The following is a 14,700-nucleotide window of genomic DNA, read 5'->3' on the forward strand; positions in this document are numbered from 1 at the left end:
ATGCAGGTGGAATGCAAACATTTGTCTCGGAAAAAGCATTGCGACGTCACAATTGAAGTGACGATACTATGAAGAAATATGGACCCTCTAGTCTGGTATATCTAAAAATTGTTTACCACCTGGTCAATATATCAAATCAGCAGCCTCCTCGTGATTATGATTTAAACAATTAGGATAAAAGAGAGAATTGTTTCATCTCATATTATTGCAATAAGAACCCCCTTCCTATGACGTCATCATCTTCCTTGTAAAACACAGAAGCACTGCAGTAGTACCCCTTCCCAGAAACTTCTACCATCCACCATACGTCACTTCCTGTACAGCCTTGGCCTGGAATTCGGATTTGACATAGCTCCTGAAGGTCCTAGTCTGGTTGAGTTTGACGTGTCCTTTGTGGTACAGAAGCGCCACCCTGGCAGTAGTACCGGATCCACACGGGGACCTGTCCAACTTTAAAACATGTAGAGGTTAATAGCAGATTTCAGAATGATTATACAGAATTTTACCCAAACGGGGACCCGTAAAAACTGTGAAATACGTACAGCTAAAGTGGATAGCAGAACGATTACAGTAAATGCTTTTAAAGTGTTTTAATGGAATTTGAACCCTCGAACAGGTTTAGCAGAACCGGTATCCTATGGCATGTCTTGTTTTTTTTTCGTTATAAGAGAGGCAACTCTTACTAAGAAGAACGTTTTCCTCCGAGAAAACAAACGCACGTTACCTGTTTCTCTGCGAACACACAGGTGTGTGAAGACGGGATGTCCGTCCGTTCGTCCTGTCCGTCCTTTATCACTGTAGCAAAGAGGAAGGCGAGGTCGTCACTGTCCGGATGGCTTAGCGTCAGCTGTTTCTCCAGGGCGTCTAAAGGAAACATGTTACATATCAGCTTGTATTAAGACTTCTAGTCTTGCTTCATGTAGGGTCAAGGATATCAACACATTACACTATATAATTATTATTGTCACCGTAGTTAAATATTTGTTAAAGTCCTTTCAAATAAAGTATTTCATGAAAATGACCTGTTGCGTTGCACGTAACAGAATTATAGTTGTTCGATATAACCTACACTTTACAAATAATGTCATTAACGAACTATTCAAATACTATTTAAATAGTTCCTTATTATATGACCTGGAATATCTTAATATAATTAATGATACTATTAAAACAGTTAAATTACAGTATTGCCTTCCTATATATAATCCTGAAAATATAGTTGGTATACCTGATTCAGATTTACAGTTTGTTATAAATGATCAGTTATTTTTAGAAACACTATTAATGGAAATTAGAGGTAAGTCAATTTCATATTCTTCCTATAAAAAGAAACAGTGTTGGGCAAGGGAAAAGACCTTAATAGATCAAATACATGAACTGGAAAATGAGAATAATGTAGACTTAGATAAGTTACTTGAGAAAAAAAAAGAATTGGAAAAGACTAGAGTACATAGGATAAAAGGGAGTATAATACGTGCAAAAGCCTTATGGATTGATGAGGGTGAAAAACCTACCAATTATTTTTTTAATTTAGAAAATAGACATTTTACATCAAAAATCATTCCAAAGTTACAACAGGAAAATGGGGAATTTCTAACTAAACAAGTAGATATATTAAATGAGGTGAATTTTTTTTATAAACAATTGTAATTTATTGATAATGAAGTCGTTGACATAGATTTGGATGAATTTTTAGAAGATTTTGATGTTCCAAGATTAAATGTTGAAGAAGCGGTCAGTTTGGAAGGTATTATTACACTTAAAGAAGCATCTATAACACTAAAGAATATGAAAAGTAATAAGAGCCCAGGCTCAGATGGATTCACATCAGAATTTTATAAATGTTTTTGGAATCAGTTAGGTAATTTTGTGGTTAGGGCATTAAATTATGGTTTTTCAAATGGTCAGCTATCTATTACACAACGTCAGGGAATAATTACTTGTATACCTAAGGCTAATAAATCAAAGTATTTTATAAAGAATTGGAGACCTATTTCTCTATTAAACATTGTATACAAAATTGCTTCTGGATCAATAACAAGTAGATTCAAATTAGTTTTACAAAAAATTATAAACTCTGATCAATCAGGATTTATATCGGGACGCTATGTAGGAGAAAATACTCGCCTGGTTTATGACATTATGCAATATACAGAGGAAAATGATATCCCTGGAATGTTATTAATGGTTGATTTTGAAAAGGCTTTCGATTCTGTCTCTTGGAAATTCATAGACGAAGTACTTAGATATTTTGGATTTGGAAACGATATCAGAAATTGGGTCAAAATTTTACACTGTAATTCAAGCTCTGCTATAAACCAGGGGGGTAATTTATCAGCTTTTTTCAAAATAAATCGTGGATGTCGTCAAGGAGATCCCATCGCTCCATATATTTTTATACTATGTGCAGAAGTTTTAGCAATCCGCCTTAGAAACAATAAGAGTATAACTGGTATAAAGGTTAATAACTGTCCCATCTTAAACTCTCAGTATGCAGATGACACTTCTCTGGTATTAGATGGTTCTGAAAAATCACTGAAAGGGGCGGTTGATGAACTAAATATTTATGCAAAAATATCTGGTCTTAAAGTAAATGTAGGTAAAACTGAAGTTGTCTGGATAGGCAGTAAAAAATACAGCAATGATGTTCTCCTTCCAAATATGAATCTTAGATGGGGAGTTAATAAATTTACTCTTCTTGGGATAGATTTCCATGTAGATCTTTGCAAAATACCTAAAATGAACTTTGATAAAAAATTAGTTAAACTTAAAGCTCTTATTAAGAGCTGGAGTAGAAGGTTGCTCACACCTATTGGTAGAATTAATGTCATTAAATCTTTATTAATTTCTCAGATGAATCATCTGTTCATTTCCTTACCTAATCCATCTGAAAAATTTATAAAACAGCTCAATTCTGTTCTTTTCAATTTTTTATGGAATAGCAAAACTGATAAGATTAAACGGGACATAATAATCCAAAATTATCAAGAAGGTGGGCTAAAAATGGTTAATTTAATGTCTTTTATTGAAGCTCTGAAAATAAGTTGGATAAGAAGGTTTTTTAGATCAGAAGGTAAATGGGTAAGCATTTTAAAATCTTGTGTAAATCCTCATATCTTGGCTAACTCAGGAAACGAGTACCTTAATAAAGTTCAAGGAAATTGCAAAAATGTGTTTTGGAAAGATGTGTTTAGGGCATGGTATAAATTAAGAGCAAAAGAGGAGCTGTTTAAAAATGAGAATTTTGCCCTACTTAAGACACCCTTATGGTATAACAAAAATATTTCTGTTGGTAATAAAGTTGTTTTTTATAGTAAGTGGTTTAAAAACGGGATTATGATAATTAATGATTTGTTGAAAAACAACACAGACTACTCTTTCTTGTCTTTTAAGGAATTTTGTGATCTACATGGTACAATAACTAATTATCTAGAATATCATGGCTTGATAACAAGCATAAAGAATTATCTGAAACAACTTAATTTGCCAAACAAAAATGTGATATACCCAATTATACCGTTACATCTTGTAATAATTTTAAAGAAGAAAAAAGGTTCTCAAGACTTCTATAATATACTTATCAGAAATAATGCATCAATAACTGCTCAAACAAAATGGGGAACTATATTCGACTATAATCAGGAAACTTGGGGGAAAATATATGCTATTCCTTTCAGGGTTACAAAAAATACAAAATTGCAATGGTTGCAATTTAGAATTAATCATTATATTTTAACAACCAATTCTTATTTATGCAAAATTGGACTTGTAAATAACCCACACTGTGTTTTTTGTATCATAGAAAGGGAGACAATTACCCACGTTTTATGGGAATGCAGGGAAGTACAAAAATTTCTGAGCAATTTTGAAAGTCTTTTAAGTGCTCTCACTATTCCTTTCTCACTAAATAAAGAATCAATGATCTTTGGTTTTATCAACCAAACTGGAATTTATACCAGAATTGATAATGAAATTACTCTGTTCATTAAACAATATATATACAAAACCAGATGTTTTCATAAGTCACTTAATGTGACGGCTTTAGTCAATTCGATTAAAGATTACTATAAGGTTCAGAAATATATTGCTCGTGGTAAAGGGGAACAAGGCCTTAGAAGATTTACTTCTGAATGGGAAAAATGGTTAAAATTAGTAGAGCTTGANAAAAAAAAAAAAAAAAAAAAAAAAAAAAAAAAAAAAAAAATCAAATACAATGGTTCATTTTCTATAAAGACAGGAGAATACATATGTACTCCAAGTTAAGAGAAAACTCTGAGTGGAATTCCTCTTTGCGATTATAACGGAAACATTGATACCCTTTACCTTAATATTTATGCAGTAAATGAAGTCCTTTTGTCCCCCTACATCGACTTAGCATTTGCTAACAATATTTGTCAAATACTATCCAAATACATTTTTTTCGTTTTTAAGGGGAAATTAAACTGCATATCAATTTGTCCTAAATATCTTACTCGTACAATGTAAAAAGCTCTGTAATAGATAAGACAGTTCGGACTAGTTCACACTTCAACATTCTAATGAGTTGTTCAACAGATAAATCGGTCCGGGGGCAAAACGTTGATAACCATAGTGTAACGAGTTCAACTATTTGTGATACCGTTAGTCGTTACGTGTAAAGTGTACAAGGTATTAAAACCAGTATTCGTGTGCTTCTATTCAACGTCTTTGACTCTTCCGTATAAACCTTTTTAAAATCGCAATTCTTCTTGATCTAAACTTATAAGGACTTAAATGATTTACCTGTTCTGACCGCTGAAACAGATCTAATGATTCACCTGTTGTGGCGGCTGCCGCAGAGCTATTGATTTACCTGTTGTGGCCGCTGCCGCAGACCTGATGACGTCTGGAGCAACCTCTCCCAACCGGAAGTTGTACTGACTGTCCGGTACAAAGGCGAAGAACGATCCTCCGTATGCAATGTCTACTGTCACGTGACCATATCCAGGAACAACCACCCTTACATCTGAATGCAAAGGAGCGAAGTGTACATGCTGAGTGGGCAATACAAAGTGTAAGCTATAGGAGAATGAGCCAGGTTGGAAACAAAACAAAGAAGACTTGCATAACATTCCGACATGGGAAAGAATGCAATTTCTCATATTAGCGTGCCGCCAACAAACATAAACTGATTTGACAAGTAATGTAACTGCCCATTCAACTTGTGTCTTGGAACTTGAGGTTTAGTCATTATCCAAAAAGTGTTAATTAGCATTGGACAAATTATACAGAGATGACTGCTGGTCATGGTTCGCAGTATGGCACGGTAGCGAGTGGATAGTTAAACATTTTACTTGTCTGTAGCGTGGAGCTATACGTTGTTTTTATATAGCTACAACCATAATGTAGATAATGCTGTGTGGATACATATGAACAACGTATTTCATGACTCTCGCGACAAACAAGAGACCTACTATACGGTGATAACACATCTCATCAAACCGATATAGCCATGTAGATACCGCTTTAACCAACAATCAAAACGTTATCGCCAGAGATGCTACTGTGGCACCCCTGGGTTGCCAGGAGTCTCGATAGTCGTCTAAAAAGTAGGAACTGGTAGAGGAAAACAGAAGGCAAGATAGGAAGTGTTCAGAAAACTCTTCTTTCGATCAGCCACAAAGATAGTAGGCTGGAGACGGAAACAAAAGTCACAGAACTGAAAAAAGAAACGCTGAAACGGAAGAGAGACATGTATGACGAAAAAAAAGAACACAGCTGAAAAAAAGACAACGAATCAAATATCTTGAAAGTTTTATTTGCTCAATACTGCGGGGAGAAATCAAAAACTGTAGATGAATTTGATTTGAAACAAAGAAGAAAAGTAAAGATAATATGAAAAATTGTGAAAAGACTAAAATAAAGACAAGTGAAGATCAACGGAGAATAATCTTCCCTTTGTGAGTTTAAGCAAAAATATGAAAGAAAAAAACGAATTGAAGCTGAAAAATCCATTCAATGGACTTGGAACTAATGACGTTGGAAACACAACAAATGGCAAACCTAGACTCAATTATGATACTTGTATGACTCGAGTCCTTCACTATCTTAGAACACTCAGTTTTACATCAACGTGCTGTTTCCAAGGGATACGAGAGAAAGAAGAAGACTCCTTAATCCAGAAATGAAAGAGCAGCGTGAAAGGAGCATATTTGACTTAATTGGTAAGAGACCATTTGATGGTCGACGGGAAACTCTACACGGGCCATCAAATCGACGTAGAAAAACAGAGGTTAAGACATCGTTTGTTTACATTGTTTTCCTGTACTTTTCTGCCAAAAGAGTTCCATTAAGGCCGCTTAGGCTGCGAAAAAGTTAAGGAAATTTTACTTAGCTAAGGAGCTCCTTAGTTAAGTTAAGGAACGTTCATGAAACGCATTTTTCGGAAAACCTTAGCTAAGGAATTCCTTAGCGATTTTAAGTTAAGGAAACAGTTAAGTTAAGGAACGTTGATGAAACCGGGGCCAGTAGTTATAACAGCTACCTCCTAAATATAAACTAAAAAATAAGTAAAACTTTAGCAAAGAAAATATCTAAATGTAAATTCTTGAAAAAGTACGATGAGAATACGACCAAGTGTTCCGGAGGGCAAAGCTTCTTCTGTTCCGTCGACGACACTTGTAAAATGAATCTAAAACAAACCCGAGTAATGCCACGTCCTCAAAGGAAGAACCAGAGTAGCGACAGCACACTTATGAGCATACACAAAACCAGTCACCGTCATACCCAAGGAAAGTACTATTGCCCAATGAGATAAACATGGCGACCAGAAAACTTGTCCGTATTTTTCCTCAAACTGCATCGTCTGAAACCTAGTGCTAGAAAAAAACCAAGAGTATACCGAAGCGTCAATGAAACCATAATTCAAGTAATGCCACGTCCTCACATCAAGTAATGTCACGTCCTCACATCAAGTAATGTCACGTCCTAACATCACGTAATGCCACGTCCTCACATCACGTAATGTCACGTCCTCACATCAAGTAATTCCACGTCCTCACATCAAGTAATGTCACGTCCTCACATCAAGTAATGTCACGTCCTAACATCACGTAAGCCACGTCCTCACATCACGTAATGTCACGTCCTCACATCAAGTAATTCCACGTCCTCACATCAAGTAATGCCACGTCCTCACATCAAGTAACCGGATAGTGATAACAAACCACAAGGCGCTCTAATGAGCATAAGTTAAAACATCGACCTTTATATCACACAAAGAAACAGCATATTTTGTCTGTGAGATCATGAAGGCTACCATAAAACTTGTCCTTAGTCTTAATTAACCTGCATCTTTGGAAACCCTGAGTTGTTAGTTTGTCCGTCAGCAGTCGACATCTATCATGGAAGTCGTGACATTCGGAGCAAAGTCTTGAGTACAGAATCTACTGCGACATGTAAACATCGTAGGTAGGGGAAACATGGATGCTGCTACAGAAAAAGGTATATACCATTGATGTGGTGATTGAATTTCTCGTATTCAAACTTCCCTTTTTTTCGAACAACATCACGGAAATCATGATATTCTGAGAAAGCATGTAAATACCGAATCTACTGCGGCATGTAAATACCGAATCTACTGCGGCATGTAAACACATGGGAAGCAGAGAGAAAGAGAAAGTTTTGAAAATCGAAACTGTTACGCTTATCGTACAGATTATGTCACGTTTTAAGTTAAGATCGGTAAAATCTGCCGATGTAGAAGGGCCTATTCCGTCTTTGCGTATTGCAGAGTTATCTTCTCTTGATAACAGGTATTGATTGTTACGTCATTTGTTTATGAGAGTAACGTCATCAATTTTTGAGAAAACGAGGTAATTTTCTCACACAAACCAATGACGTAACAATCAATACCTGTTCTCAAGAGAAGATAACTCTGCAATACGCAAAGACGGAATAGTGTCCGGGGGTATGCATTTCTTGTTTTCGGCACGTCGTCTATATATGTGAATGTGAACATTTTGGGAATTGGTTAGGGTACTGTTACCAGTCCTGATAATCAATAAATAAGCTGTTAGAGTTGTTGGAAGTTTAGGGCTTGCAATATAAAGTTTCTCGTAGAATGTGGTAATGGAATGATGTACCCGGCGAAGAGTGAATATGTAATCTATACACAAGAAGCGATTAAAGAGATGAATATCACAATCTGTTTGTATGGGAAAATCCCTGCATGCGAGGAAGTAAAAGTAAACCAAAGTATCGGTGTTACTATGAGAGATCAAATACATGGACGTTTAATACTTTATGCTATTATGTTACAGGAAACTAACTAATTCTGCTTGTCAAATTATAGTGATAATTATTCAGAATATTAATATGCAAAACTGACATCCTACCTATTTATATATTGATATACTATTGATTTTACGAATTCATGTTTGTATGATTATTGTAATACTACATGATATAATTATTACGCACTTTGCTACACTGAAGTAATTTGAATATGATAATAGAAATATCATTGTCATTGGTTGTGGCTGATCACTACCGGTGTTAACGTTGAATCGCGACACAGCGCGGCAGCAATTTCATCACTGCTGGAAATTGTTCGCAAAAAGGCGCTGCGGTAGGTGGATTACTGCAGGTGCTTTATTGCGATCCATCGCGGTAGCGGATGGATTTCCGCATGCGGCGGTTTGCGACATGCCGCGGTGGTGATTGATTACTGTTGGTGTTGGTTATCGACAAGGCGTGTTTGCGGGAGGATATCATGCAGGGACCTCTGCTGCTGGTGGTTCGCGCCACAAACGCGGTGGTAGATGAGTGTGATACAGGGATCACTGCTGCTGGTGGTTCGCGCCACAAACGCGGTGGTAGATGAGTGTGATACAGGGATCACTGCTGCTGGTGGTTCTCGGCAAGGCGTGTCTGCAGGTGGACATCATGCAGGGGTACTGCTGATGGTGGTTCGCGACACAATGCGGTGACGGAAGGGTGTTATACCGGGATCACTCTTGGTGTGTAGGTTCACCAAGCGTCGTGGTGGCGAGAGGATGGAAAAATAATTTAATCCCTGTCGGGTTGTGTTTCTGTGTAACCCCACCTTATCCTCTGATATTTTGTTATACAAAATGTAACACTGTAATCCGTTGATGAACTCTAATGTCATTTTCTGGTTGTTTAGGTGGTTTACTAGGTCATCAATGGGTGAAGATGACTCCAATACTTAGTTTCTAATATTGAGCCATACGTGTGATACCATGAGAAATATGACGCCTTATGTCAAACAATTGTCCGATATGTTATCATATTTGCGTGGTCTCTTTCAACTCAACTTGTATCACAGCTAAAAACATCATCTGTATAATAAACTGTTTGCGGTTTGATGATAATGGAATACAATAATAAATTAATAATATTTATTTTGAAGGGATTAATTTCATTTTATTGTTGCCACATATAACACAAATTCAATACTGTACATAAGCATTTACATATTGGTTTGCTGTTGAAACACTTGTTTTAACAAAATCTGTTGCTGGATTCAATATGTTATAGCAGCTTGTAAAACTCAATAGTTAGGTACGAGTGATGGACATAGGATGACCACATCAAAACAAAGAATTGTTGATTTAATTATATCTACATAAATCAAACTCAAATGGCTTCAAATGTACCTACGCTTTGTGTAAGCAAATTTTACTTCCTGCCCTTTAGTACAACGGGGGATTTTTCTATTGCCTACACCAGGAAGTAAAGACAACGACTGTAAATAATCATATCATGTTATCCCAAGTGAGATGTACCATAGATGGTCCACCGTCAGAATAACTTCACGCGTGCAGAAACTTCAGAAACGCATACACTGATCTTTAACGGTGTTATAATGACGAAAGGAGAAGCAATTGAAATTCCATCAAAAGAACGAACTGTCTCGAATATCAGGCGGGGTTGATTGTCGAAAATTTCTGAAGTGACAATGACAATGCCATTTTTTTAGAGAGCTGTATAATATTTACATCATGTAACTATTACAATAAGTATACATAAATTAATACATAAACACATCAGTACATAAATCTATAAATAGGTACGGCATACATTGTACGTGTAAACATTCTTATAGTTATTATGGTAATAAATGTGACAAGGGAGATTATCAATTTTCTGGTACAAAACCGAATTAGTTATGGAACATATTTTCCCTCTAAAATAATGGCGACACGTTAGTTTACCTTTTCTCTCATCTATGCACGGGGTTTTCGCATTCCGGCAGATAATTATATTCATCTCTTCATTAATTTCTTGTGCATGTATTATACTCTCGCCCTTGCGTTTATTATTCCATCAATCAAATCAATACAGGAATTTTTATATTGCATGCCTTACACTTACAAAAGTTAACAGCTAATTCAGGATGTCCTCTCATTTAGAAACTTTCATAATAATAGTTCATGTTAAGATATTCTGTAATTTGCACTTCAAATTTCCTGTTTGCCAAAAAGACATGAATAGCTTGTAACCAAAACAATTTTCCGAAACATTCGACTTTCATGCTCTTTCCACTACAAGTATCATATCTCACATTAAACCAAACGAGAGCCTTTGTTCCTTTAGAAAGGCGAACGACGATATAGATATAAAGTTGTAAACTATTTTGTAGCATATTTTGTGGAAAACACGACGAGTGTGACAGGGTGGAGTAATTTGACAGGGTGGATTAATGTGACATGGAGGAGTAATGTGACAGGGTTGAGTAGTGTGACAGGGTGGAGTAATGTGACAGGGTGGAGTATTGTGACAGGTGGAGTAATGTACAGGGCGGAGTTATGTGACAGGGTGGAGTAATGTGACAGGGTGGAGTTATTTGACAGGTGGAGTAATGTACAGGGCGGAGTTATGTGACAGGGTGGAGTAATGTGACAGGGTGGAGTTATTTGACAGGTGGAGTAATGTGACAGGGTGGAGTTATGTGACAGGGTGTATTAATGTGACAGGGTGGAGTAATGTAACAGGTTGGAGTAATGTGACAGGGTGAGTTATGTGACAGGGTGAGTTATGTGACAGGGTGAGTAATGTGACAGGGTGGAGTAATGTGACAGGGTGAGTTATGTGACAGGGTGGAGTAATGTGACAGGGTGGAGTAATGTTACAGGGTAGAGTATGACAGGGTGGAGTAATGTGACAGGATGGAGTAATGTGCTCGGTGCATCCATGCAAAGAGACAGCTTTACCATCAAACTGTACTAAAAGCTGCTCAATTAGTTTTGCCAGTGTAGGGTTGGAGTACTTCACGGTTGGAATCACTGATGTGTGTTGTAGTAAACTTGAAGGCAATCGGAGCAATATAATAAAATAATAAATCTGCAATGCAATTTTATTTTTTATCATTTTGTAAAGTCGAATATCAACTATGACGTTTCACTGAGAAGAAAATCACACACATATAACAGCTATTTTTTCAGTATTTTAACGCCCTTCCCCCATATTGTGTTCACGCCGACTGTCTTTTTTAACATATATCTTGTTATCTTTAATTTAACCGCTAAAGTAATACGAACTATCAAAAGGATGAGAATGTGTGAGCTAGAACGTAATTAGGACTGCTATTTAAGCTCAACAAGGCCTTGATTGTATTTACACGACAGACAAGTCTCGGATGACTGTTACTGTTCGTGATACGCTATTGAGTAGTTGTGTTGAAAATATCGTTCACTGTACAGTAGACTGTTGGCGATTTATACATCTATGTGTTTTAATTCTTATACATCATAGAAAACCCACTTTATCTAATGAAAATATATACTGAAGGAGCACATCTGTTCTCAGTAACTAATTACGTAGATGAGCTTTACACCAATACAAATTGTAATATACAAATATTTATCTCTTTATGCGTGTTTTAATTTACCAACCTAACTAATGTTCTTTACTAATTGTCTATAAACATATGTTCCTATAGGGAACGCAATGATATTAATGAACTTGTAAGTCACTCTTTTCCAAGCTTTCGGGCTTAGCCCTTCGTCAGGGATTAAATATCACTGGACCTCTATGTCACATCCATCTTAACAAACATGTTGATAATGAATGTTCTTTATCTATTCACGAATCACGCATTAAAAATGAACTGTCAGGTCAGGTTGGTGAAAACACATTAGTGGCAGAATGTGAGCGTCATTACTCTATTTTTTTCTTTTCTTTTTTCAATAATATAATACCAAATATGACACATCCTGTAACACGTGATATTCTATATTAAATTCGAAACATGTTAATATCAAAAGCTTAAACTAATGTGTCGTTGATGGATACATCATAGTAAGACATATTTTGATGGCGTTTTCTCTTTTTTTTACCTTTAAACACATTTCACTGTATTTATGCGTAAATGTAAATATGATTTTGTTGAAAATATATATATATTGTGCGCGTGTTTAAACTAAACCTTCAGGAACAACAAAAAATAATGTAACTTAGTGTTTTATCATGGTTTCTGTAAGTTCTGTGTTTAAACCCACTTTTGCTGTTGGTATATATACATTTCTCTTTAAATCAGGGTTGAACATCAATAACCGAACAGTCGCACATTTATTCCTTTGGGGAGCCCCATATTTCCATGCGACCACCATCAGATAGTTTTTGTAATAAAACAGTGTTCAGGCTGACATGTTAGTGTTGTTTTTGTACTCTTTTGTAAAGATTGACAAAGAGATGCCGTAAAATAAAAAATAAACCGGAAAAATCTAAACGGAAGATAGAATACAAAGTTGTGAAATATTAATTTTTAGAGGTAGAACTCACTTTTACATGCGAGAAGTTGATATAAATATATATTTACATTCTGTATGCTTAGACCCATTGACAAAAATTACATTCATAAATGCATAACACAGGTGTTCATAGAATCTCAGCACGTGGGAACTGATAGTAACCTGATCACACTGCGTAGTAATACACTACAAAAACTACTCACTCGGAACGACCGACCTAGATGCTTAATTCTTACATCTTAAAATATTATTGAACTGTGCTTTGTGAAATATCCATGTATTCACGTGTCCTGTGCTACAAATAATCATTGAATATGGAACTACATTTTGTTGGTTTATTGTTGTTGACGGTTGCTAAGATCTCCCACGATAGTGTCCCATTTCCCCCCGAAAAAACACTGTTCTCGCCACTGCGTTGCACCCGTTTATAAAGCAGGAACAAACCCTGTTTATTTGTTTTATTCGTTGGTATATCGATCCACTGAAAGGATTCGTCAAAGTAAATATAAGGAATGATATTTATTTTTTCAACATTTATGAGGACATAACAACAATGAGATTTATGATAAATTTTACATGAATCGCTAACGAGATTCATTCAATATGTCCATAAAACCATTGTTGTTATGACCTCATAAATGTTGAAAAAATAAAATCATTCCTTAAATATCTGAAGAGTTTATACTTGAATAAGCAAGCATGTCTTAAAACGTTTGTCGATCAATTTTTGTTCTAAAGAACAATATTACCCCATATGATTTCGAGTACAGATTATAAGACTCTTTCATGTCCAGGGGTGTAGGATAGGGAGGGTGGAATTTCCCTATTCTACACCCTTGGGCATGCGAGAGTATTTTTTCCTCCTCCCAACAACAAGAATAAGCTCAGAAAACTTTGAAAATGCGTTTTGACTGGCTACCATTTTGAAAATATCATTTTTTCCCCTGAGTTTTTTTGACGAAAACGAATTCGTCAACGAGAATTAGCATACCCCATATTTAGCAAACAAAGTTTGCGTAGAAAACATAATCTCATCTCTCTAACGTGTTCGGAGAATATATCGTAAACGGTTTTAATTCCATCGCGTTGCCTTTTCCGCATTGCGGCATCGGTGTTTTCCAAATTCGTGACGTCACGTCATAGTTGAGCCATTGTGACGTCACGTCCTCAGCAAGCATGGCTACCTTACATGGCCAGCGTTATCTTACTGTACATGACCGGATATGAGAGAAAACTGTAATTGAACCCGCCTTACTGTATTCCGACTTTTGTTGCCCATAAAATATACTTACTGAGGTTACATGCAACTATTTTCTGCATTTAGCGTCGGAACATTACCATTCTTATTAACTCATAGGTGTATGTATGTGGTGTAAATATGTTTTAAATATAACATTTGCTAACATATAACATATTGTCGTTGTTAATTGTTTGATTATGAAATAGATAAATTAACCGGTTACTTGATCGGAATATTTAAGCATTGATTTAGCGCGCATTATGTTGTTTGCTTGCAAAGCTGTGTCATTCAAATAGATCATAAATACCATACAAAAACAGTTCAATACTTATATTTACGTTTTCTCTGCCTCTTATGTTCTTTTTTAACTTAAAATTCATATTTAAGATTAAAAATGCCCGCCTTATCGACAGTCCACACAATTTCGTTCAATAGTTTGAACAGCGTATTGTCGCGTGCTGATTGGCAAACAAAGTAGTACTTTGAAATTTTAACAAACACTTCAATTTTATTCCACAATTCAGTATCAATACAATTGCGTATGATATGTCTGTAGGGTAATTTAAGTTTATCAATAGCTGAATTGATAAGCTGAAAGTTAGATTTGAAATTGTTTTGATTTTTCCCCGGAACAAATTTCGCGCATGGACAAATACAGTGAACACCGTAAATCCGACCTTGCCCTCCACGAGGGAGTTATTTTTGGAAGTTAATTCGAACTTTTCT

At 35.9% G+C, this 14,700-nt stretch overlaps 1 protein-coding gene across 1 annotated transcript; it reads right to left on the reverse strand.

The window, feature by feature from the left end:
* On the reverse strand, positions 1-5,498 carry LOC110457044 (trans-L-3-hydroxyproline dehydratase-like). The gene is made up of 3 exons (XM_021508141.1): positions 4,832-5,498; positions 725-864; positions 1-450 (listed from the first exon to the last, which is right to left on the reverse strand). Exons 1-3 carry the CDS (start codon positions 5,118-5,120, stop codon positions 292-294), a joined length of 588 nt encoding a protein of 195 aa, XP_021363816.1. The 5' UTR covers positions 5,121-5,498; the 3' UTR covers positions 1-291.
* Positions 5,499-14,700: the final 9,202 nt, after the last annotated feature.

This window comes from Mizuhopecten yessoensis, unplaced genomic scaffold (assembly GCF_002113885.1).
Source record: "Mizuhopecten yessoensis strain PY_sf001 unplaced genomic scaffold, ASM211388v2 scaffold8995, whole genome shotgun sequence".
In the NCBI taxonomy this organism is placed as follows: domain Eukaryota; kingdom Metazoa; phylum Mollusca; class Bivalvia; order Pectinida; family Pectinidae; genus Mizuhopecten; species Mizuhopecten yessoensis.

Coding starts and splice junctions, on each gene's coding strand:
- LOC110457044 (XM_021508141.1), bottom strand. CDS start 5,120: ATGAGAAATTGCATTCTTTCCCATGTCGGAATGTTATGCAAGTCTTCT. Junction 865..4,831: donor TGCGGCAGCGGCCACAACAG/GTAAATCAATAG, acceptor TGTTTCCTTTAG/ACGCCCTGGAGAAACAGCTG. Junction 451..724: donor GTGTGTTCGCAGAGAAACAG/GTAACGTGCGTT, acceptor CATGTTTTAAAG/TTGGACAGGTCCCCGTGTGG.